Source organism: Dromiciops gliroides, chromosome 4, assembly GCF_019393635.1.
Source record: "Dromiciops gliroides isolate mDroGli1 chromosome 4, mDroGli1.pri, whole genome shotgun sequence".
Classification (NCBI taxonomy): Eukaryota; Metazoa; Chordata; class Mammalia; order Microbiotheria; family Microbiotheriidae; genus Dromiciops; species Dromiciops gliroides.
The window spans coordinates 187,208,360-187,235,963 of NC_057864.1; the positions used below are offsets into that span (position 1 = coordinate 187,208,360).

The 27,604-nt window shown below is 41.6% G+C and overlaps 1 protein-coding gene across 2 annotated transcripts; it reads left to right on the plus strand.

Moving 5' to 3' along the window:
* Positions 1-8: 8 nt before the first annotated feature.
* On the plus strand, positions 9-27,604 carry CALCOCO2 (calcium binding and coiled-coil domain 2). 2 transcript variants are annotated; one of them, XM_044000473.1, is made up of 14 exons: positions 85-134; positions 1,324-1,422; positions 8,129-8,320; positions 14,340-14,442; positions 14,864-14,997; positions 16,081-16,206; positions 17,491-17,618; positions 18,259-18,349; positions 19,109-19,231; positions 19,500-19,586; positions 22,485-22,580; positions 24,562-24,697; positions 25,736-25,764; positions 26,664-27,604. In XM_044000473.1, exons 3-14 carry the CDS (start codon positions 8,141-8,143, stop codon positions 26,835-26,837), a joined length of 1,407 nt encoding a protein of 468 aa, XP_043856408.1. In that variant the 5' UTR covers positions 85-134; positions 1,324-1,422; positions 8,129-8,140; the 3' UTR covers positions 26,838-27,604. The 2 variants fall into 2 exon arrangements, with proteins under 2 accessions (XP_043856409.1, XP_043856408.1); XM_044000474.1 differs by lacking the exon at positions 1,324-1,422 and having other exon boundaries at positions 9-134.

Sequence of the window (27,604 nt, forward strand, 5' to 3'; positions counted from 1 at the left end):
GGGGTGTTGACGTTATGACGCAGTGGGCAAGGGCGGGGCGGGCGCCGAGAAGTTCGCCCCGGGACCTTTGCCCGCCCCTGTCCCCGCCCCTGTAGCTGTTGCGACGCAGCTGCTGGTGGCTGTTGCTGTTTTGGGTGAGTCTTTGAGGTGAAAACCGTTGATGGCGTGGGGAGGAATGGGGACCGTGGCTTTCCCGTTCCATGTCCTTGAAGGCGAAGAAAGCCAGTGGTCGGGAAAGAAGGGCCGGTGGCTCGTTGCGCTTCCTCCGGGGGCGCGCCAGAGAGGGCGGTGGCGGGGGTAGATGGCCTCCGTAGCGCCCCTCTCAGTTCTGAGGGAGTTTGTGGGGACGATCTCCGGAGGAGAGCGAGGCACTGGCGGGTGCGCACTCAAAGTGGGGAGGGGGGGGCGGTGATATGGATAAGCTCCCCTTTTCCCTTGGGGCTTACGTCAAGGCGTCCCAGCGGACTTGGGGAGTCGTGACGTCACGGTCTCTTGCTTAAGGATTGGACAATCACCTCCATTCTCCTCCTTCCTGCCCCCCTCCCCACCGTTAGCTTCCCCGCCTCTTCGCTTCTTGGGATGTGGCGGGGCCTTGGAAAGAAGGGGGAACTGTAGGAGGGTCTTCCCAAACCTTGCCCCTCTTTTCAGGAACAATCTCCCCCACACACCACTGCGGCCGGCCCTTCCCTCCCTCCCCCAATCTTTGATTTAAGCCTAGCTAGAATCCTTGATTTTAAAGCTGGATGAAACTTTGTATAACATTCAGTCCAAACCCCTCATTTTACAGATGGGGAAGCTGAGGCATAGAGGTGAAGTGACTTGCCCAAGGTCACACAGTAAGTAGCAGAGCCCAGATTCAGCCCACTGTACCGTAGCTTCTATCCACTGATCCCAGAAAGAGATATTCATGTGATCCTTCTGGGGATACTGGGCAGGAAATGAGTGGTATATGGAGAAGGAAGAAAGTTCCTGGCTCACCATCTAGCTGATGTGGTATGATATTTGCAGTAGTCACACTATTTAACATCTTGCTAGAGAATTATCATATTTCTCTCTCTACTTATTCTGACCTTGACAACTGTCGAATACACAGCCCAATTCCATTTTGGGCCAGTTATCTCTGCTCCCTTTCTTAGCCAGTTCAGTATTATATTTATTTAAATGTCTTCTACAGGCCTGACTTAAGGAGCTTATTATTTAAGGAGAGAGAGAGTAAATACATAAATAATTGAAATAATAGCTAATAATAATAGCTCACATTTCTTACTGTGGGCCAGAAACTCTGCTAATCGCCTTACAAATATAATTTCATTTGATCCTCAGAATAACTCTTCCAGGTAGGAGCTGTTATCACCTTTGAGGAAAGAGGAACCTGAGCGAAAAAGAGATTAAGTGACTTTCCCAGGGTCACACTGCTAGAAAGTAAGTGTCTGAGGTCAGATTTGAACTTAGAACTTCCTAGCTCCAGACCCGTTGCTCTGTCTACTGTTCCATGTTGCAGTAGATCACATAACAATGATATAATTGAATGAGATAAATGCAAGGGAATGATTTGGGGAGGGAGCTGGGTGGCTCCGGGAAGGCATCTTGGAGAGAGGGAGTTCAGTAGACCCGAGGTGCATAATATTTAATGATGGGAAAGACATCTGGACAGTTAACCCCAGTTTAGATAGAATATGAAAGGATAAGGCTCAGAGCATTAGGCTGGACATACTTGCATTACAAATAAAAAGCTGGAAGACACCAATACCCTTCACTTTAGAGATTTGGAAACCGATACTCCAATATATTAAGTAAGCTGACTCCAAATCCATCATTTTTCCCTCTGCATAACTCTTCCTTTCATAATAATAGTAACTCAAATGTATGTATCTCTTTTTAGATTTGCAAAGAAAGTACTTTCCTCAGCCCTATAAGATATTACAAGTGTTATCACTGTTTTACAGAGGAGGAAACTGAAACTGAGCATTTAAACAGATATTCCTGTGATCATCAGATCAGAAATTCAGGGTACATGAGTCTAACATTCCCACCACACTGCTTCCCAATAGGCAATAGGGAATTACTGAACATTTTTGAATAGACCAAGTGTGAAATACTGTAAGTGTAATAAGGGAAAAGGAAGGTTACCTGGGCAGCAGTGGGATTTGTAGATTGGAGAGAGAATACTCATGACTGATGTCTAAGCCATCAGTAATCATTCAGGGAAAGAAGAATTGAGAAGTGGGAAAATGAATGAGCACAACCCATCCCCACTACTAAAAATCAACTCAAATCAGTCCTACTGATGGGGGTCTTAACTGACCAATGAAACCTCACTTGGGAGGTTTGGGCTCAGTTCCAGATCTTTCCAGCAACGCCTGACATGCTGACTTAGCAGACTTGCCCGTAGAGAACTATGCCTGTTTAGAAACAATCTTTCCCAGACAAAATGAAATGCATTTGACCTAAAGCAGCAAACTTCCTGTTTCACTCACATTAAGTACTCTCATTGCTTGGGTGGCTTTGAAATTAGAAGCTATAACCCTTCCCTGAATAGAGAAGTGGTCAACAGATAAGAACTCTCTAAAGAGGAATTGTGAACTATTAACAATCATATGAAAGAATACACTGAATCCCTAATAGTAAGAGATGCAAATCGAAACAACTCAGATTTTACTTTATACCCAGAAAATTGACAAAGATGTCAAATTAAGCAGTGTTGGAGAGTTTGGGAAGAGGCTAATGCATTGTTAGTGGAACTGAGGATTGGTACAACCATTATGGATTAAAATGCCCCCACTTTTTTTGACCCAGAGATTGCACTGCTGGGCATGTACCCCGGGGAGATCAGTTACAAAAGAAAAGCTCTATATATACCAAAATGTTATATCAGTTTTTATGGTAGCAAAGAACTGGTAACAAAGTGGACACCAGTTGATTGGGGAACAGCTAAACAAATTGTGGTACATGCATCACGTAGTGGAATGGTGATGGAATATTATTGTGTTGTAAGAATGACAGGCATGATGAATACAGAGAAGCCTGGAAACATGAAGTAAAATAAGTAGCACCGTGAAAACAACATACATAGTGCCTAGAACTCTGGAAGTGAAAAGAATGATAACCATGAAACTAAATGTTGGAGAAAATTTTATAGAAAAAAGCTGGCCCCAAAGAAGAGAGATATGAGAAGACACCACCCCCTGCTCTTTTGCTAAAGTGGAAGGTCCAGGGTTGTGAAAAACATTGCAAATAACCAGAGATTTTTTTTTTTTCTGTGAATTGGTTGGTTTTACAGAATTTTTTCTCTTCCTTTTTTTCCCCCAAAACTTTTGTTCTAAGGGATCACTCTCTGGAGAAGGGGCTGGGGAGTGGAATTTGGGCGATGTTAAAAGATACAGATAAAAAAGTCTCTAAAAGGAAAAATAGTCACATACCTTTTATTTTTATTTTTTTATTTTCGTGGGGCAATAAGGATTAAGTGACTTTCCCAGGGCCACACAGCTAGTATCAAATGTCTGATGCCGGATTTGAACTCAGGTCCTCCTGAATTCAGAGCCAGTGCTCTATCCATTGCGCCACCTAGCTGCCCCAAAGATAGTTGTATTTATAGTGTATTTCTGGATTTGTTTGTTTTAGTTTTTTTAGTGAGGCAGTGAGGGTTAAGTAACTTGCCCGGGGTCACACAGCTAGTGTTAAGTGTCTGAGGTCGAATTTGAACTCAGGTCCTCCTGAATCCAAGGCCAGTGCTCTTTCCACCGCGCCACCTAGCTGCCCCTCACATACCTTTTAAGGGGAAAATTTACCATTAAAGGGAAATAGATAATTATTTCTTAGAGGTCTGAGATTTCCTCACTGCAAAAAAGCTGAGTGAATTCAAAGTATAGTAACTATACTGTTTTTGTCCTAAGCTATGATATTTTGGGTTGCATTATGCAGTGTCTTCCCAGGTCACCATTTTAGGGGCCAGGTACAGATTCTTTGTTTATGTTCCCTGCCTCATGACTATTTTCCTTTTAGCAAGTTATAATCAGCTAAATCCATCAAAACACAGTGGTAGTTTTCATGGTCCATACTGTCTGAATACAAGGATTCCCTAACACAATATTGTTGTACAATATTATATCCCCTAGAGTCAGGGAACAGTGAGGCTAACATGTCTGTTTACTTTGTTAACAGCTAAGAAAAAAAGGTTTAGTGGGCAGAAACTTGATACTATTGGATGAAATTACTTTTTTTGGAAAGGATATCTGGGGGGTTTAGTTATTCATTTACTGCCCCAAATTAGTAAAGGTAATTAAGGACTGATTTGTTCTCTGACTTCCTGAACATTAGTTTCACTTTATGAACTGAACCAGAGGAGCTTCAGATAGTTTCATTTTTCTTGAAATGGCATTTTAATTTCTCTTGAAACAGCTCCACCCACTGGGTAAATAGGTAATATGAAACTTCTTTCTAACCATTTAAAAAAATTATTAATATAATTTGTTCTGATACAACAAACCTTTCCCTACTAACAACAAAGTACACTCCTGAAGGCAACTAATTAATCTAATTCAAAGCAGTTAACAGCAAGATGTGTTCTTTCTCTTTGACAGTATAGTACTGATATTTGTTATAGAATTTGATTAGAATGTTGGTGCCCCTTAGTTTGGCCATTATTTACACTGCTGTAGTCATCATGCGTGTGTGCTTCATTTTTGTTTCCAGCTTTTTAAAAAAAAGTGACAAACACTCCTATGAATGTTTTTGTACACATTAGGCTTTTCTTGCTATTTGATCATTTTTAGGACATTACTTTGCTATTTTTAACTGTCATTCCTTCATGATGGCTCAGCATCCATGAGGGCAGATTTTAAGAAAATTGCAATTGATTTGCTTGCTTTTTTGTTGAAGCAGAGTTGGAAGCAGTAAAAGGGAGGTTTTCAAATCAATTCCATGGGACCCCTGCCTTCCTTTTTTTTGATTCCTAAAGAAATCTACAACTAAGCATCACCTGAGGTTTGTAGGGTCATGCAGAAGGACTAGTTATTTATTTATGCCTTTTTCTGTTCTTAAAGAACTCTGATAAGGACAGTGCATTATTTTTGCATCGCCTTGTAGATGGAATCGTGTCAAGCTTTCTTAGAAATCTGGAGCCTAGCTCTTCAAAGAATGAATTTGGAAAAGTATGGTCTGATGTTATCTTACTTGGGGAGTGGGGGGTTAAAATGCTGTCCTTTTCTTCATAGAGTACCCAAGTGCCTTTTTTTCCCCCAGCATAGGGAATGAGCTGTTTTGAGTCACCCTCATTAACTTAGGTCCCACCATACAAAAGTGATACATGTTGGTTGGTTGTTTTTTTTTTAAGTAATTATTTTTAATTATAAATAATAATCTTAACAAATATCAACAATCAGAAAAACAAAAGTAAGAATAATATCGGGGCAGCTAGGTGGCGCAGTGTATAGAGCACCGGCCCTGAAGTTAGGAGTACCTGAGTTCAAATCCGGCCTCAGACACTTAATACTTACTAGCTGTGTGACCCTGGACAAGTCACTTAACCCCAATTGCCTCACTAAAAAAAAAAAAAAGAATAATATCACAAGTGAAACTAAATTCTAGATCATTTTGTATGTGTTGTTGGGCCTTCATTCTCTTAGAGGACCACGACATGTCATGGTTTGCAGTGAATTTGATCTAAGTGAGGAAAGGCTGTGCAGTCACTCTCTCCTCCAGAGCCATCTGGATCCAGTGGCAAGATACATATCAAGATGACTGGAGATGGCCCCAGACATTTTTTTAAGGAATTAGGGTTAAGTGACTTGCCGAGGGTCACACAGCTAGTAAATGTCTGAGGTGAGATTTGGACTCAGGTCCTCTTAACTCCAGGGCCGGTGCTCTATCCACTGGGTCACCTAGCTGACAAAATTAATATTCTTAGGTGGCTTTGTCCCCTTTCCCTTTAAAGAATCTGGATTCTTTAAAAGTTTTGTTGCTACCATTATATTGTTGTGAATGAGTGTGTCCTATTGATTCAGCTTTCTTCTGTACCTCTTTATATAAGCCTTTCCATTCTTTTATTCATTTTTTTTTTTTTTGGCGAGGCATTGGGGGTTAAGTGACTTGCCCAGGGTCACACAGCTAGTAAGTGTTAAGTGTCTGAGGCCGGATTTGAACTCAGGTACTTCTGAATCCAGGGCCAGTGCTTTATCCACTGCACCATCTAGCTGCCCCCTTTTATTCATTTTTTAAAAATTGTATAGCATAGAAATATTTCATTGCATTAGTATATCAGTTTCTTAAACTCGAGGCTGAGAAAGGTTAAGTGACTTGTCCAGGGCTACAGGGCTAGGCCAGGCAGGACTGGAACTTTGGTATTTTTGATTCCAAGTCTAGTGCTCTAGCCACTACACCACTTAGCTGCCAACGTGTTCAGGATATATAATCCTAGTAGTTGGATCATTGAGACAGAGGGTGTAATCAGTTTTTAAACTCTTACTGTAAATAAGTGGCACCTGTTTGGAAGAGAGTTTGATGGTGTTTAGAGGTGGACACCAGAACTGGAGAATCAAGTTTTCTTCATGTAAAGTTAACTGATCGTTGTGAAGTGCAAACTTGTACCCTTAATTTACTCAACTCAAGCATCCAAGCAAGCTAGCAAGCCCATCTTGTATGTCATTCATGATACTTTTACATTGCTTTCCCAGCTCTACCAATATGTCAGTGCTAGTTCTTTGACAGATCACAAAGTTTTAACCTCCCACTCTCACCCTTCACCCCTTGTTAAATACCTTGCCTCCTCAAAAGCAAGTTGAAGAGCAGGGCTAGGAAAAAAAGCTCTTATCTCCCAAGTTTCCTAGGTAGTTACTTAACCAATTCTAGTGAAGAAAGGGCTTAATTAATGTAGCTGGGTTGCCTTTAGGAATAAAATGCACATGCAGAGCATTCCCACCCTCTCCTAATCCCACAGAGAGATGATAATCTCTTTGGTTGTGGTTTATCTGCAGAGAACTAGTTCCATCCTTTTCCAATATGTGGCTTTCCCTCCCAGAAAAGTAGATCGGACATTAAAATTGAGGATGTGGGCTTAGCCATAGCACAAAATAGACACTGCATTGCATCATTCCTTGTTTGCTGACATTCAAGAACAGAACACAATTTATCACATGAAATTCTTTGTTCCTGACCCTTTCCTTACCAAAAGAGAACAACAACAAAAAAGTTTTATTGGAATACAGAGAAGGCCCTACAGCCTTTGAATCAGATAAGACCAGGAAACAGGCTAGATGGGGCCAGCAGACTGTTAACCCAACTGGTGGCAGTGTCCCTTAGTTGTTGACACCCGTTGTGGCAGATTGCCTTGTGCCAACATATGATTTTTATAAGGAATGACATGTTTTTTGCATGTGTCGGATTGTTGCCTCAATCCAGTTCAACAAATATTTGAGTCCCTACAATGTACTGGTGGTCATTGTACTGTGCTGCTCAGTAAAGAATTAGAGGAATTATAATTTTCACTTGGTTGAAAGTCAAGTGAGTGATTGAGGTATGGGAAGCTTTATTGTAATGTATTCGCTCCATGTTTTAGATGAAAGAAAGGGACTTGTTTTATATAATGCTTTAATTTACAAAATACTTGTCTCATCTGTCATCTATATTTTATCCTTGGCATAAGGCAAGCAAGCTGAATCCCAGCAGAGGAGGAGGCCCAATGCATTTGGAAAAGAGAGTTCACCATGGCAGGATGGTTGAAAATAATAGGAAGAAGTTTAGAAGGAAATATAAACAACAGGCTAGCTTTGAAAGGAGCGTGTTGCTTTTTTTTTTTTTTAAGGCTAGTCATTCATAATAGATATTAGCAGTTTTACACAGCCTTCTGTTTTACTTCATATATAAAAATGGTAGTTTTCTTTCCTATTTTAAGTTCAGAATTTTTTAAAAAGAAAGAAAATAATGGCAGGTTTCCTTTGGCAGTGGAAATCACAAGTGAAATGGCCTAAACTGAAATAGGAAAATGGTTGTGTTCCACACAATCGTCAGGCTTCTGCTTTCTGGGCTCACCTCAGATGTGTACAGAATGTTCCTTGGGTGAGAGCCCAGATTTCTCTCTTATTGAAGTCTACTGCTTCCTCATTATCTTACCATGCTTCTCATTCCCTCCCAGGACCCCCCCAACATGGAAGAGACAGTTGAGGAGCCCCCGACGTCAGCTGTCTTGCTGGATCATTGCCATTTCTCTCAGATCATCTTTAACAATGTGGAGAAGTTTTACATCCCTGGGGGAGACATCACATGCCATTACACCCTCACCCAGCATTTCATTCCCCGCCGGAAGGACTGGGTTGGCATCTTTAGGGTAAGAGATTAGATTAGAATTTTTTAAGTACCAAGAGCTCATGAACTATAGTTGAGTCCCAATTATTCCTGTGTTACCTACTTTGTGTATTTTTTTGAAAGCAGCCAGTTTTTAAAACCCTAGACTGGGGTTTCTCCTGTCTGTTAATACAAGCTTATTTTCATTATTAGCCTGAGCCATACCAAAATAGGATATTTTGTTATCCCAAAATATCTCAATGCATTCCAAGTGTTTTGTTTTTTTTTTTTTTTAGTGAGGCAATTGGGGTTAAGTGACTTGCCCAGGGTCACACAGCCAGTAAGTGTCAAGTGTCTGAGGCTGGATTTGAACTCAGGTACTCCTGACTCCAGGGCTGGTGCTCCATCCACTGCGCCACCTAGCTGCCCCATTCCAAGTGTTTTTATTTTTTTGTTTTTGCTGGGCAATGGGGGTTAAATGACTTGCCCAGGGTCACACAGCCAGTAAGTGTCAAGTGTCTGAGGCCGGATTTGAACTCGGGTACTCCTGAATCCAAGGCCGGTGCTTTATCCACTGCGCCACCTGGCTGCCCCCCAAGTGTTTTTAAAAATTATTTTCTTTTGGATTTTCCACTTCTCCCTTCCATCCCTCTGTTTTCTTGATTTTTCTATACTGGCCTAATAGAGAATTCAGTGTGTCAGTTAATACTGCTATAGATGACATAGTTCCTTTCACATCATTCCTGTCTTTATTACTTCTGAAATAAAGCTTCTAGTTATTTGAAATTTCATAGTGTCAGTAGAGCTAGAAGGGATGTTGGGAGATTTTTTTTTTTAAAGAGATCTCCAAGGATAGTGAGTTCATGATTTTATTTGGCAACTTTTGCAATGTTTAATCACCCTGACAATCAAGAAGAGGTGCTGTTAATTTTTTATGACAGGCACTCCCCCCCCACCCTGTCACTACTGCCACTGGCAAATTTATATATTTCAGAGGTGAACAATAAAGGTTAAATCTATGTTATTTTCACTGCAAAGAGTTGCCGATAGTAGTGACCTTTGGTTTGACAGATCTGTATATTATATGCCTTTGTGCTGATGCTGCTTCTCCTGAATCTAGACACTATTCCTGATTGCATGGTGAAAGAGAGGGAGCCGTCACTTCTTTGAGCACAAGTGTGCCCACATACACACACACACACACACACACACACACACACACAAATACACACACCTCTCCTTAAAAAACAAAACAAAATACCCAGCTTCTTTTCTTCAACCCTTCGGTCGTTTGGAATACTAAGCTTATCAATGGTGTAAAAAAAATTATTAACTAGCTAATCTGAAAATTGTATATAACTGGACTTATATGAAAAAATTATAAGCTTAGAAAAATTATAATTTGGGCCGTAAATCCCATCTGGGTCACCATTCAAATGTGAGAATATTTTAGCTAATTTAGGGCCTAATCTGACTGGGGGGGCCTAATCTATCTGGGGGCTTTTGAGTGGCTGGCTATCTGACTGCTATTAATTTCCAAAGCCAATCTGTTAGGGCCTTTAAAAAATTTCTCCACACTTGCTCTGATCCCAAATTGATAAGCAAATGATTAAGAAGCCTCTTAATTAAATAATCAAAGCAGAATTTATTTATAAAAATCAATGTAAGAGATAAGGGTTAAGAAATGCAAATTATACAACCTGTCTGCTTTTAATATAATAAGGGCTGCTGCCTCTTGCTGTGTGGCCCACTGCCCTGAAAAAAAAAAAAAGAAGAGAAGAGTTGGGGGAGGCAGGAGTAACAGTTTTGCTCCAATTTTTATCCTTTTATGTAATAGTAGCATAATTCAAACTAGGTTGGGGTTTTTTTATTACTTAATCAGGCTTTGAAATGCATTTTGTGATTTTATTTTGTAGCAAGAAACATTTTGAAATTTCCATTTGCTTAGACTAACATAGAAAATGGTTGTCTTTCCTGATCACATACTACCAACTGATAGTGAAAATGTTATGGGGGTGGTGGGGCGCTGGGTGGCACAGCGGATAAAGGCGCCAGCCCTGGATTCAGGAGGACCTGAGTTCAAATCTGGCCTCAGATGCTTGACACTTGCCTGGGCAAGTCACTTAACCCTCATTGCCCTGCCCCTCCCCCCCCAAAGAAGAAGACCACCAAAACCCAATAAATCAAATAATAAACAATAAAACAATAAAACCCACTGTAGTGTATCTGCATTTGGGATATTGCATGTCATTTCAGGAAGGAAATAAGGATACTGCAAAAGGTTCCAGAGAAGAAGAGTGAAGGTGGGTCAGGGGATAGAACAACTTCCATGTGAGCACAGATTACTGAGGCAAGAAAAGATAACCAACTGTGTCTGGAAAGACAAAGGTCAAAAGGGAGGGCAGCACTATTTCAGCTGTGCTGAGGTTTTGACATTTGCCATTTCATGTTGAGAGGCAAGATAGTAGTAACTTTTTCTGGGTTCTGATCCTAGCTCTGTGAGTATGGACAAACCACTTAATTCCTCTGTACCTCACTTTCCTCATTTGTAAAATGGTGTTAGTAATATTTGCAGTGCGAGTTGGTGTGAAAGATATGCTTGGCACACTATAAAATACTATACAAATGTGAGAAGTTTTAGTGTTTTAATTTATGAATGATACTTTTCTGGTAAACATGGACTTATACACCAAATTCACAAAATATTAATGAGCTTCAGAGTTTTGGTTTTTTTCTTTCTTTCTTTCTTTCTTTCTTTTTTTGGTGAGGCAATTGGGGTTAAGTGACTTGCCCAGGGTCACACAGATAGTAAGTGTTAAGTGTCTGAGGCTGGATTTGAACTCAGGTCCTCCTGAATCCAGGGCCGGTGCTCTATCCACTGCATCACCTAGCTGCCCCAAACCTCGGAGTTTGGAAAGTAGTAATTATGTAGTAGATTGGTTTTGTTTAAAAAAAAAATTAAATTAATCAGGAAGCCTGGATTATAGCTTTCTCACTGATCAGCTGACTGAGACAAGTAACTAATTTACTGACTTGGACAGGTCAGTTAATTTCTGTCACCTCAGTTTCCTCCTTGTTTTTACAGAGAGGATTAGACCATATGATCCATAAGATCCTTTTCTTTTTTCCTTCTTTCTTTCCTTTTTTTTTTCTTTTTGTTGGGCAGTGAGGGTTAAGTGACTTGCCCAGGGTCATACAGCTAGTAAGTGTCAAGTGTCTGAGGCTTGATTTGAACTCTGGACCTCCTGAATCTAGGGCTGGTGCTTTATCCCATAAGATCCATTTCTGCTATGATTCTATGATGCTGGATTTAAAAAAAAAATTTTTTGGTGGGGCAATGGGGGTTAAGTGACTTGCCCAAGGTCACACAGCTAGTAAGTGTCAAGTGTCTGAGGCTGGATTTGAACTCAGGTACTCCTGAATCCAGGACCAGTGCTTTATCCACTGTGCCACCTAGCCGCCCCGATGCTGGATTTTTTAGTCCTAAAAGTTGGTAGAGATAAAAATACAAAAATGTTTGAATAATTGATAGATGAATCAATTTATAACAGATCCATGTCTTATTATTAAAGGGCATTAGGGATAAACTCTTTTGGGGGGGGGCAATGAGGGTTAAGTGACTTGCCTAGGGTCACACAGCTAGTGTCAAGTGTCTGAGCCTGGATTTGAACTCAGGTACTCCTGAATCCAGTACAGGTGCTTTATCTACTGCACCACCTAGCTGCCTCCAGGGATAAACTTTTAAAGTGCTTTTGCCTCACTTTACTATAAATTTTTCCTTTGAACCACTGGGACACAGAAATGTGGCTCAGTTGGCCCTCTGGTTTGAACCTGGTGTGGTGTTCTTATTAATTCACATGGATGAAACTGCTATCATGCCATCATGAGAATCAAAATATATAATTGACATTTGAAATGTTAAATTTCTGTCCTTCATTTCTGGCTTCCAAGGACCATTATGAATTAATTTCATTCTCTGAGTCAGGATGTGAGAATTGCTATGGTAGGAACCATTTAATAGAGAACCCCAGAAGCCCACAATTGAGCTGATACTAGATCGCCAATCTCCCAATTTAAAATCCCTATCCATTCCACTGTTAACTGTTTCCTGAGCAAGACTTCTTTTTTTTTTTTTTTAGCTGATCAACAAAGGCTACGGCCCCAAGAGAAGGAAACAGACTTGTTTTAGAGGTAGAGTCACAAAGTGATAGCATAGAGGCCAGAGATCCTCCTCCTAGCTTTACCCTGGTGAAGAATCCAAAGAATAGGAATAATACACAAATAAAAATAGTCCCCTCTGTTTGGAGGCAGCCATAATTCTGAGGCCTTCCAACATGATATTTTGGACACAGGGCATTAAGAAACTGCAGGATATGAATGAGGACTCTATAAAATCCCAATTTTTGTGGACCTCCTCAGGCTGTGATGTCTCTGACTCGCTTATAACAACTGGGGTGTATGCTAATTAGACACTAAAACATGCCCTAGTGTGTTCTGTTAAGTTTTCAATGTGGCCTTTTCAACTCTACTTTAACTTTTTAATAAACTAAAGTTGAATTTATTTTTAGTTCTCCCTCCCCTCACTAGGCTCAGGCAGTTTCAAAATATAGCAGATGAGCCAATTTTGTTTCTGCTTGTGCAGTCTCTCTGAAGGTGCTGTGAATCCTTGTCCTTTCTCTGACATGCTCTTCTTCCAGCTGATTTGGGTGGGTCTTTTACCTTGTGGGCACCGGTTTGGTTTCACCTTTTCTACTTAATGAATTTTCTTCCATGAGATTTTTTTATTTATATCAGTGTCTTCGAAGGCCCTTTATTCATTGAATCATAATCATCACCAGAAAAACGTCATTAATTGTATATTATATGTGGCTTTATACAGAGAAAAATAAGCAAATCAAGGTGTATGCCAAGGGCATCTCTAATGAACATTTGAGAAGGGAACAGGCAAGTTTTCATGAATGATGTCTCACAAAACTAGTGAATGTCTGAGGCAGGATTTGTACTGAGGTCTCCCTGACTCCAGGCCTGATATTTTATCCAGTGTGCCACTTGGCTGCCTCTAAAAAAGTCTCGTGTTGTTAGAGTCTTCAGTACCCATGGATCCCTGCTTCCAGAGAAGCATTGGGATGGTGTTGTTTCATATCTCTTCTTTAGTTTATATGTTGTTTTGTGTTTTTTACATTTTTATGTTGTTTTTTTTAATCTTTTATTTTGTATTGCTAGGTTGCTTGATTTCCAAAATGATTGCACCAGTTCAGAGTTTCACTAACAGTGTAGTAATATGTGGCTCTTTCTCCCACAATTCCACCATTGGTGAATTTTGTCATTTTTAAACTTTTTGCCTGTTTGATCATGTAAGATGGTAATTCAAAGCTGTTTAATTTTAAGTTCTTTGACCTTAGAGAGTTTGATTAATTTTAAGTGATTATTAGACATTTATATATCTTAAGTTTTTTGGATACCTTTTAATTTTATATTTTCAAATATGCCCTCCTTCCTTTAAGTTTCCTCCCCTGTGGACTTTTGTCTGTTCCTATCTTTTGAACATTACCTATATATCTCTTAAGGCGTAGGTTTTAGCCTCTTAAATTTACATAAAATCTTTATAGATTTCGGATGTCATATGATTTTATCAGGTGTATTTACTTCATTCATCTTTTGTGCCCAGGAATTTCTAACATTTGTGTGATAGATGAGAATTTTTCCTTTTTCTAGAGTTGAGATAAAAGTATCATTCTTTTTTCTTATCACTTTTTATAGTGGTGTACTTTTTTGTATTTAGATCATGGATCCACTTAGAATTTATTGTCATATATAGTAAAAGAAACAGATATAATCCCATTTTTCACCATCTCCAATTTTCCCAATAATTGTTATTGAATCATTATTGTTTCTTCCCCAGTGTTTTATAATCTGGAGTTTATCAAGCAGCATTTTTATTATAGTTATCCATGCATGTATCTTACCATAAGGAATAGGAATTGTGCCTTGTCTAAACTTTGTAGCTCTCTCAACCTTTGTCACAGTACTCTGTATCTTTTATCATTTCTTTGTCACTCCAGGTAGGATGGAAGACAACCCGAGAATATTACACTTTTATGTGGGCTGCTTTGCCAACCGACCTCAACAGTAAATCATCCTTGCAGCAACAAGTGCAGTTTAAAGGTAAGAAGCAGAGGGTCAGTTAGGTGGCACAGTGAATAAAGAACCAGCCCTGGATTCAGGAGTACCTGAGTTCAAATCTGGCCTCAGACACTTGACACATACTAGCTGTGTGACCCTGGGCAAGTCACTTAACTGTCATTGCCCTGCCCCTCCCCCCCCAAAAAAAAGGTAAGAAGCAATGCTGAGAATTAGCAGCCCTGCCCCTGTTCTCCTGGCCTACAGAGTGGCCTTAGAAAGAACCTCCCTTAACCATAACAACATCTAGGTCAGCTAAGCAGAGCTCTAGCTATAACCATAGCTAACTTGGTTTCCTCTGATTTTAGTTTCTGTTAATTTTCTGTGGAGGTTACAAAGTTCTCCCAGGTTCAGGATTTCCTGAAGCTGCAGACTGCAGAGTTAAGATATGTGACTTTCTTTTCAGCTTACTACCTACCCAAAGATGATGAGTATTATCAGTTCTGCTATGTGGATCAGGATGGTGTTGTCCGAGGGGCCAGTGTCCCTTTCCAGTTCCGTCCGGAAAGTGAGGAGGACATCTTGGTGGTCACCACTCAGGTATGCAAATTCATCCTCTTTCCTCCATGCTTCTTTATGCTGCCAGCCACCCTCCCCCACCCCTGTTCTCCTACTCAGGTTAAAAGAAACATTTCCTGTTTGTTTTCTTTTTTTGGGGTTTTTTGCGGGGCAATGGGGGTTTAGTGACTTGCCCAGGGTCACGCAGCTAGTAAGTGTCAAGTGTCTGAGGCCGGATTTGAACTCAGGTACTCCTGACTCCAGGGCCAGTGCTCTATCCACTGCGCCACCTAGCTGCCCCCCAAAAGAAACATTTCCAATGTGGAATTAGGAGATAGAAATATTATCTTTGTGGGCTCTAGACACTCACTTTGTCATACAGTTTATTATCAAATCTTGGGTCACTGTCCAAATGCGTTTTTTTGAATAGATGATGCTGAGGAAATACAAAAGACAATGACCCCTGCCCCCAGAGACCTTCCTTCCAGTCTACTTGGGGAGCCCAGATTGCATGCCTGAAATAACTTAAGAACATTAACAAGCTATATAATAATAACTGATCTTCTATTTTCTCTGAAATTAATTTACTGCCCAGTACTCTTGTCCATGCGTGTATGCTTCACATTCCCAACTGCATTGTGAGTCCTTTGAAGGCTGAAATGGTTTATTCTCTTTACTTCTATAACTCTTAACTGTTAGCGTATTGCATGTGTCTAATAAATATATATCAACTGGTGCAAAACATTTAATACAAACTGTACAAATACTAAGGGGATAGAGAAGATTATTCTGAATTAAGTGAGATTAATTATAGAAGACTGTTTGGAGATATAAATTTTGAGATAGGTGAGAGGCATGGATTGGTAGATAAAAGAAGGGAGGGTACTTAGTGTGTCGGAAATAGCATTGAGCAATATCTGTATCTGGGAACATGATTTCAACACAGAATGTCTTCTAGCTCCTGGAGTATGAATGCTTTGTTGGACTTAATTCTCCATTTCATTGAGCTATAATCAGTAGCAGAGAAGGCACAGTGATTCTCTAACAGGTGTAATCCACGTTGTTTCTTGCTAATTGGAAGTCTGTTATTTTCCATTTTGGATCTGAGCAGATGTTGTTTCCTAGGGAGAGGTGGAGGAGATTGAGCAGCTCAACAAGGACCTTCGCCAGGAGAACCAGGACCTGAAAGACAACTGTCTTAGTCTCCAGAAACAGAACTCAGACCTGCATGCTGAGCTTCAAAAGACACAGGTATGGTGGCTCCTGGGAGAAGAATTTTGAGCTCCATTTCTGGCAGGCTTGTGAATTTGTCCTTTCTTCATGATCTGTGTGTAAAACAACTCTTCTTGCATCAGAAGATCATTTAGCTGAATCCCATCATTTTACAGTGACTGGTAACTGAAGAGGGAGAAGAAAGCCCAGATAATCTGAATAGATGTTTGACAAGCAGGTGTTAAATCATTACAAGTTTACTGGAATTTGGGGATTGGTTTAGAATATAAATCAGTATGTAAGTCCAGATTCTTTAAAGAGCATCCACTAACAAATGTAGCTCAGATTCTATAAAGCATTGATAATTTCTGAACAAAAGTAAGTTATGAATTTGGGAGGAGAGGAGATACAGAGAAAAACAAAAGGCAAGGAGCAGGAAATTGGAACCGTGAGGAAGAAATGAAGGATATGAGACAAAAGATAAATCCTGGGATCACTGGGTCTTTCTCTCCTCCAACTTTATACATTTTTTTCTTTATTTCCTTGAGCTTTGTTACTAGTAACCTCTTAGGCATCTTCTCTTTTCAGGCCTTTTCATAAATCCCCCGTCTGAAATTTATGAAATTTAGTTGTAGGACTATCCTAACAGGTTATTGACAAATTTTGCTTCATCCTTCTAGGCCTTTCTCATTCCATAGAATTCCTGAAAGAAATTTAAAAAATAGAGGTCTTTGATTCTGCCACCTCTGTTGAAGTCCTGGAATCATCTCTTTTACTATATATGAGGAGCTAAAAAGGATTCTTCCTCGTGTTTCTCAATTCTATCCCTCCTTTAATAAATTTCTTTTTTACTGCTACCTCCCTGTGGGACGTTGGTCTTATTCCTTCCATGTTCTGGTCTTCCACCTTCACCAAAGTTCCCTTCAATGACACTTAAGAGGATCCCGTCTTGTGGTCTGTATTCTTTCCCCCCAGAGCCACCCAGTTTCCCATTGATCCATTCCTCAGTGGAATTTGGAAGAATTTCCATTTTTTTTTTTTATTTTAATGAGATATTTTATTTTTTCCATTACATGTAAAGATAGTTCTCAACTTTTGTTTATACATGCTTTACAATTTCAGATTTTTCTCCCTCCCTCCCCTCCCTCCCCCCCTCCCCTAGACAGCAAGAATTTCCATTCTGATGCCTTTTGAAGATGAGAGACTGAAAGAGGGCAAGAATGAGGAGATGTGCAGGCTTCTCTCACTGGATGTTCTAAACACTTCAAAGATTCATGGAATTGCGTGGCTCAATTCATGGTCTTTATTTGTCTTCCCCTTCAGGAACTGCAGGAGAGACTGGAGTCTCTGACAGAGATCAATAAGACATTAGAGCAGAGGATTGGTGTCCTGAATGAAGAGAATGAGGGTCTGAAAGTACAGAAAGGTTGCTGGGAGACAGAACTGCTTCAGTGAGTGTGCTTTTATGGATCTCTGAGATGCTAACAAATCCCTGGTGATCCAGAATAGAGAAGGGTTAGAAGCCATTAGAAACTGATGCTCTTTATAGTAATCATGATAGTTGACATTCATTTAGGCCTTTGGGTTTACAGAACATTTAATATGCCCAATTTCATTTGATCCTCACAACAGCTCTGTAAGGTAGGGGCTATAGGTGTTACTCCCATTTTATGTAGGAGTCACCTGAGTTCTACCTGCTAAGAAGTGTCACACAGCTAGTAAGTTCTGGCGGTTGGATTCAGACCCTGTCCCAAGTTCTCAGCTCCTCTCATTCTACCACACTGCCTCTCTTAAGAGGACGTATGTCCCAAAAGCTCCTTTCAGATAAGGAGCTCCAGGGTTCTGGATCACAGCTCAGGAGCTTGAGAACATGCTTCAGTATCCCAGCAGGGCAGAGTCTGCTAAAGTCAGGCAATCAAAACAAGGTCGTAAGAAGGATTAGTGGATTTTAGGGGTGCTTGGCAGGGCTGAGGTGAAGATGTTCTTGTTTAAACCATTCAAACTTCAAGAGGGTATAACTGATCTCACTTCCCTGGACCCAGTGGATGAGACACAGGGGCAGGTGCTGAAACCAACCTCTTCATTTCCCAGACTTAAAGTGCAGAACCAGAATGTGTCCTCAGAAAATGAGAAAATGGGTGTCAGGCTGAAGACCACTCTTGATCACCTTGATCAGCTTCAGGTAGGCAATAATGCAGTTATCCTTGTCATCTTGCATATCTTCTTAGACAACTTCTGTTCTGTCTCTACTCCTCCTCAGTGACTTCATGATGATATAACTCAGGATAATAAGCACTGTTAGGCTTTAAAAACACTAGACCAGACTCTGAGTATTTTCCATTTATTACAGTTCTGATTTGCCCCTGCCTCATTTAAGTCCTGGTCTCTTATATTTCCATCCCAGAGTCTACAAATAGTTTGTATATTTGCTCATTTTACTTCTTATTAAGATGCATGACATTGACTACAGCTGCAAACTCTCCCCTCCAGCCTCCTCAGTGTGATCTAACCTTTAGGCCAATTCCTACATAGAAAGAAGGGCCAAGGGGGCAGCTAGGTGGCGCAGTGGATAAAGCACCAGCCCTGGATTCAGGAGGACCTGAGTTCAAATTTGGCCTCGGACACTTGACACTTACTAGCCCTCATTGCCCCACAAAAAAATAAAAATGGGCCACACATGGTGGCCAGAACCCCTTATCAGAAGCTGTGCTAGTCTGTCCTCTAAGAGCTAGCATTGAAGGTGACCTATGGAATCAGTCATACTCATTTGCAAGACATCAACTTAACATGTAAATGTGTGGAAATAAAGTGGTGTATAAGATGGATTGCTGCCAAGAGGTATTCTCTTTGAAGGTTTGGGGCCTGCCTTGAGCATATGTCTTTTGTCTTGATGTGGTTTTAATGCTGCTCCCTCTTTGTTTTTGTCCTGTTGGCTCTATAGGCACAGATTTCAGTTCGGGAGAAAGAAATGGAGAAGCTGACTCAAGGAGACCGGGACAGAACAGAGCAGTTGGAGCATTTGAAGAAAGAAAATGAACAGCTACTTCTCAGTTTGACTAAACAGGTAGAACCAGGAGGAAGAATAGAAATACTCTTGCTAGACCGTTATAAATAATAGGCCGTTGTGCACCTTGTCCCTCCATTATTAGCCTCTTTACTTGCATGTGACTCTGGGGGAATTGCCTGGGGAGCCCATCTGGAATGTTGGGGTCTCTGGTTTTTTTCTCTCAGAATTGGAGGAGGAGGGGTCCCCTTAGATCCTATTTACCCATAATCCCTCCCTCACCCTACCCCAGCAATGGTATTTGGCTTACGTATGTGTTTTTGTACAGAGGGAGCACCAGCAGAAGCTTGAAGAGACTGTGGAGGAGATGAAGCAAAAGGAAACTGGATCAGCTCGGAAGCAGCAGGAGCTCATGGCACGTCTGAGTGGTTCAGAGGGAAGGGGCCTAAGAGAAGAGGAGCTGGAGATTGTTTTAGGGACGTGGAGAGGATAGCATTGTCTTTTTGAATATCCTATTTCTGTCCAAGTAGGGAAAGAGAGGCTATTGAAGACAACAGAGGGTAGTGAGGGTTTTCCTATAGGAAATGAGCAATAAGACATTTAGAGAAGGCAATCACATCATGGCATATCCTGAACAAGGAGGTAGGAATTCTGGGTTCTAGTGCTCTTCATGCCCTTGTTCACACAATGGAGAATGGGGCTGTAGTTTTCCAAGTAGTGAGAATTTTATAATGAAGAGAGAGAGAGAGAGAGAGATTGAGTACATATTTATGAATGAATGAGAGGCAGCATAATGTAGTGACTAAAGAGCCAGCCTTAGAATTGGGAAAAGTGGGTTTCAAGGCTGACTACTGGCTAATACTCCCATGTGACCTTGGACAAGACAGTGACCCTCTCCATGCCCCAGGCAACTTTCTGACAGAGAAACTTGTGGATTCCTAATTGCTTTAGTTAGAGGAAGCCATATTCCTTCCTGGAAATTTCCTACTCACATGAAATTGCAGGGCAGACACCCCACTCCAGCCTACCTGGTTCAAGTCCCAACTCCAACACATACTTGACTTTGTGACCCTGAGTAAATCACTTTAATCTCTTAGTACCCTGAGAAATTCTCTAAGAATAAATTGCAGAACAGCTGCCAATCTGCATTGTTTAGGGGGAAATTCTTCTCCCCATATTCCCTATGCCAATGAAATCATTAGTCTGGGCTAAAACTATACAAGTGTGTAAATGTGTATGTATATGTCACCTGTACATCTCTGTATATACACAAATACATACTATATTACAATGCAGTGTGTTTGTTTTCCCTGACCTTAAATTGGCTTAATAGTGTAATATCTATTGAGCGGTAACCCATTTGTACTACTTCCTACTTGGCAGGTTACTTGTTAAGATTAAAACATTTTAAAAATATAGGCTCTTATTCCATTACCGTTATCTGTCATGAGGAATAGAACAGGTGTCAGAAGAGGAACTCTTAAAAAATGTTTGGTGAGCATAGGAGAGATCCTGAGCTCTGTAAAAAAAATTTGTAAAATCAAGAGTGGAGGTGCCTGTGATTCTCTCTGATGTGATGCTATGCCTTCTACTTGGAAAGATGTGATTTCATCTTCTGTGAGTACTCCTTCTACTGACTGAGATTTCTTCTTCTCCATGGTTTTTGGTTGGTCAGTTGGGGTTTTTTGTGGGGCAATGAGGATTAAGTGACTTGCCCAGGGTCACACAGCTAGTAACTGTCAAGTGTCTGAGGTCGGATTTGAACTCAGGTCCTCCTGAATCCAGGGGTGGCGCTTTATCCATTGTGCCACCTAGCTGCCCTTTCTCCATGTTTTATGAGGAGCCCTGGTCATAGAGGATATTGTGCCATTTCACAGCTAGGCAACTCCTCAGTTCTGTGGGGCCCAGACTCTTTAAGTAAGACTCAGCACCTTGGTAAAGGCCTGCCAGGGTTTGTGCTTTACCAGAAATAGTCTCTGAGCACCCAGTCACTCCAGGCCACGGTGAGATGTCAGCATAATAAGACTTTAAGGAAAGGTTCTGCTGTGTGCGGCACAGTAAATTCATGGATTAGCTTAATCAGAGCCAGATGATTTAGCCTGCTCCACCACCTCTTGGGTACCAGCTCCATATCCCTCCCTCCAAGAGGCAGCTAACCCTGGGGGCAATGTATCTTGTACTTCAGAGACCTAGGGACAAGAAAGCACCAGTGGAGAAGCAGGTAGTGCAGGAGGTGGAGCGGCTGAAGGCGAAGGTAGAGGCTGGCAGAGCCTGTTTCATAGAGAAGTACAAAGAGTGCCAGCGCCTCCACAAACAGATCAGGCAGCTGAAGGCTGCTATGCTGGTAGGTGACCAAGGCAGGGGTGGGAAGGCAGGGGGGTCTGAGCCCTAGGGGCTGTCCTCTCAGTCACCGAGTGCAAGGGAATTGAAGGGCTGGGGGTGGGGAGAGGAATGTCGTGTGTGCACGTGCCAGTGGCTCCGGGAGCTCAGAAAGGGTTCCCATCATCATTGGGCAAGTTCCTCCACAGGCTCAGATGGCACTTTTTCGTTTCTGCCTTTTGAGGAAGTGAACGGGGACAGACAGAAGGACAAGAAAAGCCAACAGGAGCCTGTGGGGCTGGGGAGCAAGGAGCCTGCAGTCACCCCTGCCATCGGGTAGACCCTTCCCCCTTTCTACCTCAGGGCCAGCACACAGCAGCTTGGGCACCAGCATTCTAATAAAATCCTTAATAAAAAGGAGAATTAATTTTAGTGTTTTCTGAGGTATGTGCGTGTGTATGTATGTAGAAAGCGGGGAAAGCATAAATGAGGAACCTCTAAGACTCCTTTACTGCTGAGCTAATTTGTTATGTGCTCAGCCAGGACAGGGACACCCCAGACTGAAAAGCGGAAGACGTCAAATCCTTTTTCCATCTGTGACCTTAGATAAGGCCCATCCAGTGCTTCCTGATTTCTTAGAATCACATGGTAGTCTTTAATCCTGGTACTCACTAGGTAGGCTAGGTTATGGTAGGATTCGCTGCATTGTGAAAACCCTTGGAATGAGGTGTTCGTTCACCACAAGGATTATTGGGCTCACGGCTCTCCCAGATTCCCCTCTCAGTTTTAAGCTTCCACCCAACCACCCACTTTGCCCTTTCCCTCCCTTATATTCTTGACCAGACCAAAGGGAATAACCTTGAGGTGCCAACTCTGCCCCAGCCTTAGCCATGAAAGCTCAAGTTTTATGCTGTGTTTCTACTTCATGTTGCCCGTGGGCCCAGTTCCCAAATTGAAATCTTTGTTCCTAATCTGGTCTCGTTTCTCTCCATAGAACCAGATCAGTGACCTGATGAAGAAGCTAGAGGAGAGTAAGTTTTTATATGAGGAGCTACAGAGAGAGAAGACCAGGATAGAAGGAGAAAACAATGTAAGGACATAAAAGGACAAGAGATGGGAACAGAGTGGCTTATTGGCTGGTGATGAAACCAGAACTCAAAAGTTCTCTGACAGGCCTTCTGGCAGAGGATCCTTATAAGGGGAGAGCGTTTTGGTTTTGTTTGTCGTAGAGTCCAGCCCCAGACGTTGCTCTCTGCATGATACCTGCAGCTTTCTCCGGCACATGAGCAGGCACATTGCAGAGAAGTGTTTTCATTTGAAACTGGTCATTTTTACACTTGAGCTTCACGGCTTTCTTATCATCCTTTCACTGTCATTCTGTGCAAAGGTTGGGGCAGGGATGAAAGGTTGGATTTGGTCACTGGCCCTAATTTCATGTGAGCAATTGCTGATCCCCGGGCTCAGTGTTTCCTTTGCCAACCTGTGCACAGCAAAGACAGCAGCTATCTCAGTGGTAGGCACACAGCTGGCTTATCATCAGTGATTTTTTTGTTATTCATCTCACCAAAATTTGTTTAGTGGATTGATCAACAGTGGTGGCAAATAAACAGGAAGGGAAATTATTTGGTGTGCCGATTCAAGGCCACAGAAAGTAGGATGTGTACATGTGAACACAGTGTTCACGTTCTAGCTGCTTAGGAGCTATTCTAGCTCCTTCCTCCTTGCAGCTGGTTGCCCAGTATCTCTGCACCCCTTAATTTCTCTGGGCCTCAGTTTCCCTATCTGTAAAATGAGGTGGATAAGATACTCTCAGAGATTCCTTTCAACTGTAGCAGGCTGTGATTCTGGGCTGTATCTTGAGAGTAGAAACATGTTGACCCTTGAATCACAGAAGTGCCGTCCATTGTGCCTCAGTGGTTGTCAGGGGGCTTGTGAGGCTCAGATAAGAGAACGGGAAAAACACTTTGTAGGGCTTGATGTGCTATATAAATGCCCACTGTGACTATGATTATTAGCTTAGAGTTACAGGCCTCTGGTGTGGCAATGACTTCATTCCTTGAGCTTTGTACTGCAGTCCTGTAGAGCAGTGCAGGGGCATGGCGCTCAGTGTTCAACAAGAAAAATGGATGCCTACACACTTGTAAGTTTAATAACCTCCATTACTATTAAGTCTAGACAAGAAGCAAAACAATCAAGCCCTAGTTTTGTAGATTACCAGTTTGGGGGTGTAAATATTCCCACAGAAAATGTAAGCCTCTGGCTTCAGCACACTCCTAGTACTTAGGAAAAGGCTTTCATTCTGTTCTCTTTTGGCTTAGACGGACTGTTTGCCACAGCTGTTCCTGAGTTTGGAATTGATGCTTCTTGACCAAGCTGGTGATGAAAGGGTTCTTAGATTGGAAGGGACATCAAAGGCCATCAATCTATTTCACTTTATAGATGGGGAAACTGAAGCCCAGAGAAATTACGAAACTTGCCCAAGGTTACAGAGGTATCAAAGGTCAGAGGTAGGACCTGAACTCAGATGCCCTGACTCTGGGAGTTATTACTCTTCATGGTTCCATGGGTTCAAACTGTGTTCAAAATGGATCTTAATATTAGGGGAAATATGAAACACATAGAAACCTAAGGAATATTAGCAACTAAGTCAATCACTTGATTGATAAATAAGAGGTGATGGCTCAAACTCTTCCTGTTTTTCCTTTGGCTCTATCCTTGTTCCTGTGATTGCTTAAAGATGAGACAGAAAAAATTGGAAAGGAATTTAAATCAGTTACAATGTGCAAAAAATTAAAAGTTTTATGTAATGGAAAGGTTTGAAGTAATAGTGGAATCTCTACAGCCAATTTTCAGGCCTATCCCGGGTACTGATAGGCGACTTTTCCCCACTGTTAGTGGGTTCAGCATGGAAACTCTTCTTTTTCATGTTTTCATAAGCCAAATAGAATAAACAAGATATTTCCGGGTTTAGAAAAAAAAATTACCTTGATTAGGAAATTGTTGATAGCATTGATCAGTTCATTACTTTATCAGCTGCTGCCTCTCACTTCATCCAAATATTCTCTTTGTAGCTCTTGCAGAAGGAAAATGAGAGGCTGCTGTGTTATGTCTGTGAGAATTCTGATTCTAATCTGCTCTCTAACCCTACTCCTGTTCAAGAAGCCCTAGAAGAAAACACTGGACTCGTCTTTGGAAATCCTTACTCTGGTAAGGCCCTTATCACACATTATTCCATTTGGAAATGTGCCTTCATCCCTGCCCCCCACTAAATCCTCTCCCTTCTGCTCATTAAGATAGCAGCTCCGTTGTCAGGACAGACATGGGGAGGATTTGCTTGTTGGGCAGAAGCTGAAAACCCAATAGAAAGATTGCTTGGCAGAAGGTGTTAATTGAGGAATAAATCTGGACCTGGGAGACGCAAATCAGATCATTCGCCCAGAGGCAGCAGACACAAATTGAGTCCCGTGGCTATAGACCCAATGTATAAATCAGAGAAACGTCTTTAGGTAGAAGATATATACTAAGCACCAAAGCTGGGGAAGCTAATTAAGGTTGGGAAACATGAGGAGAGATGAGATGTACTGTCCAGTAACAGGCACCTGGGGAAGGGGAGGTGGGAATCACCCGAACAGATCTTGGTAAAGAAGAAGGAGGTATGGAGTTCATTAGACATGCAGAGAAGATGGAAGAACTGAGAGAGGGACTAGAGTCAAATTTTGCCTGCCTTTCAGGACTCGTTGTCCGAGCATCCTTGAAGGGAGGAGAGAGTTTGGTTTTGGTTTAATGGTTCAGCTTTCTTTAGTGCCTCAGAGAGCAGTCTGAGACCATGCCATTGCGATTATTTTCCCAACCACATCCAAATGTGTGAAACAGGGGCAGTCACACAGGCTATTTTTCATTTTTAAAAAATTGCACCTGATTTGCGTAAAATATGTTTGCATCTGCAGCACTTCTGAAGTCTGATGTCAGTTTAAAGTGCTTTTGTTACTGGTAGGATATCTCTCTTAGGATATTTCTCTTTGATTCTTCTTGTTTCCCCCTTCCATTCTGTTCCTTCCTCTTTATGACTGACTTTATGGGGTCTCCCACCTCAGAGTTAGCCATATATAGAAGTGTTCATAAAGAGCTGGAGACAAGTGGAGTGGGAATGGGGGAAAGGAAAACACACACAACGCCTGCTAGGTCACAGCTGGAGAAGAAAGGAAAAAATAATTTCGATGAATGAAACCTTTTTGTTTTTTTCAGCTACCCAAGACGTCCATGTTCCCAGCCTGGTAAGTATCTGATTGTTGGGCTTTCACATATTAAATCCTAAAGGGATTATCTGTCTGCTCAAGTTCAATAACCTGATCCTGAGTGTCACGGAGGGACTGATTGAATAGTTATTATTGCTACAGAGGTCACTGGTCAATTTGGTCTATGGCCAGAACTGAGTTCACTCCTCTGAAGTGGTGGATAGAAGGAGACAAAGCTCTTCCACTGCCTTTTCTGCTTCATTTCACCTCTGGGAATTATTTGTCACAATTAGAGGTAGGGTGAGTGATTCTTTGAAATTGCTTCCAATTCAAAAGGTGCGTTCTTTATTTTGATCTGAGCCACATTTGCACAACTGCTCTGCTCTTTATGGTCAGGGCAACTAGACAGCATAATCAATAGAGGACCAAGTTGAGAAAACCCCTCTTCCTGAATTCAAATCTTGCCTCAGACACTTACTAGCTGTGAGACCCTGGGCAAGTCACTTAACCCTGTTTGTTTCCATTTCCTCATCTATAAAATGAACTGGAGAAGGAAATGGCAAATCCCTCCAGTATCTTTGCCAAGAAAACCCCAAATGGAATTACAGAATCAAGCATGACTGAACAACAACAAAGAGCAGAACAATTGCACAGATGTGGCTCAGATGGAAATAAAGAGTGCACCTTTTGAATTGGAAACCATTTCAATGAATCACTAATCCTAAACATCTCCTGATTGAGAGACAGAAAGATCTAGCAAAAGGGAAGAGTGCACAGTAAGGTCTGGGACAGGAGAAGGGTTTAGTTTTCATACTTTCTTCCAGATCCCAAACCCCTTAGCTATGCTTCTGTTCGGGTAATTCCGCCTCTGAATGAGTAAGCCCCCTACCCCTTAGGTGACAGAATGGTTGTTGATTTCTGTCTCTCCCTCTTCATAGCCCTCCATCAAAAAGTGCCCTATCTGCCGTGGGGTCTTCCCTGATGATGTGGAGGAAAACATCTTTGAGCAGCACCTGCAGACCCATATCCTGGACTGTCCATATTGTGATGAGTTCTTCTCAGAGGCTGAGCGACAGGTGTATGATGATCATGTGTTCTGCCACTCACTTTAAAAAGTGTCACAATTGTTTGATCTCAGGTAGAATAGGCCAGAAAGCTCCTCTTAAGAGTAATGAGTCAAGATTGCTTCCAGACCTGAAACCTCTAAATCCACTCAGTCCTTCTTTCTTCTGGAGATGGCGTCCTGAAGACCCATCTTTGAGATATTTGTTAACATTCATCCTTTTGGATCAGTCTCTGTTATAGCTCAGATAACTAGCTTGTGGCCCTTAACCTTTCTATAAAGGGACTCAATGAGACAGGCCCAGAATGAGGCTGCCTTGCTTTTGCAGACCAGAACCTGGCTTGGGCACTGAAGTGATTATCCCTCTCTGTCACCTACCTGCTGTTTGAATTGATCAAGCCAAGGTGAAGCTGGCCCAAATGAATTTGCACTCTCAGTTATAGCCCTGTATCTAGAAGTCATTTGAGGCAGTGACTGGGAATTTCCTTCTATTCACTAGCTCTTTTCCTCCAACTAGCTGCTTGGATTGGTCACATTTAGCAAAGCAAAGAATGAATGCATCCGGACTCTAGTCTGGCCATGTGAAGTATCTTGCCCCAGCCTCCCCCTTCCTTATAGAAGTAACATTTGCATTTTCTATGCAAATATACAACCCTAGTGTAATGGCCTTTCATAGTGAGTAATTAGAAGCCAGTGATTTGGAATTGTTTTCCTGAGCAGCAGGTGGGTTTAAATTATTTTGGATAAGCAAAAATAATGGATACTTAAGTCTGTTAATCTCTTGATTGCAAATAAAATCCTCATCTCTTTCTGTGA

Excerpts from the sequence above, each read along its gene's own strand:
- CALCOCO2 (XM_044000474.1), top strand. The coding sequence starts at position 8,141 with ATGGAAGAGACAGTTGAGGAGCCCCCGACGTCAGCTGTCTTGCTGGAT. Across the intron at positions 8,321-14,339 it reads ACTGGGTTGGCATCTTTAGG|GTAGGATGGAAGACAACCCG; the intron begins GTAAGAGATTAG and ends TTGTCACTCCAG. Across the intron at positions 14,443-14,863 it reads GCAACAAGTGCAGTTTAAAG|CTTACTACCTACCCAAAGAT; the intron begins GTAAGAAGCAGA and ends CTTTCTTTTCAG.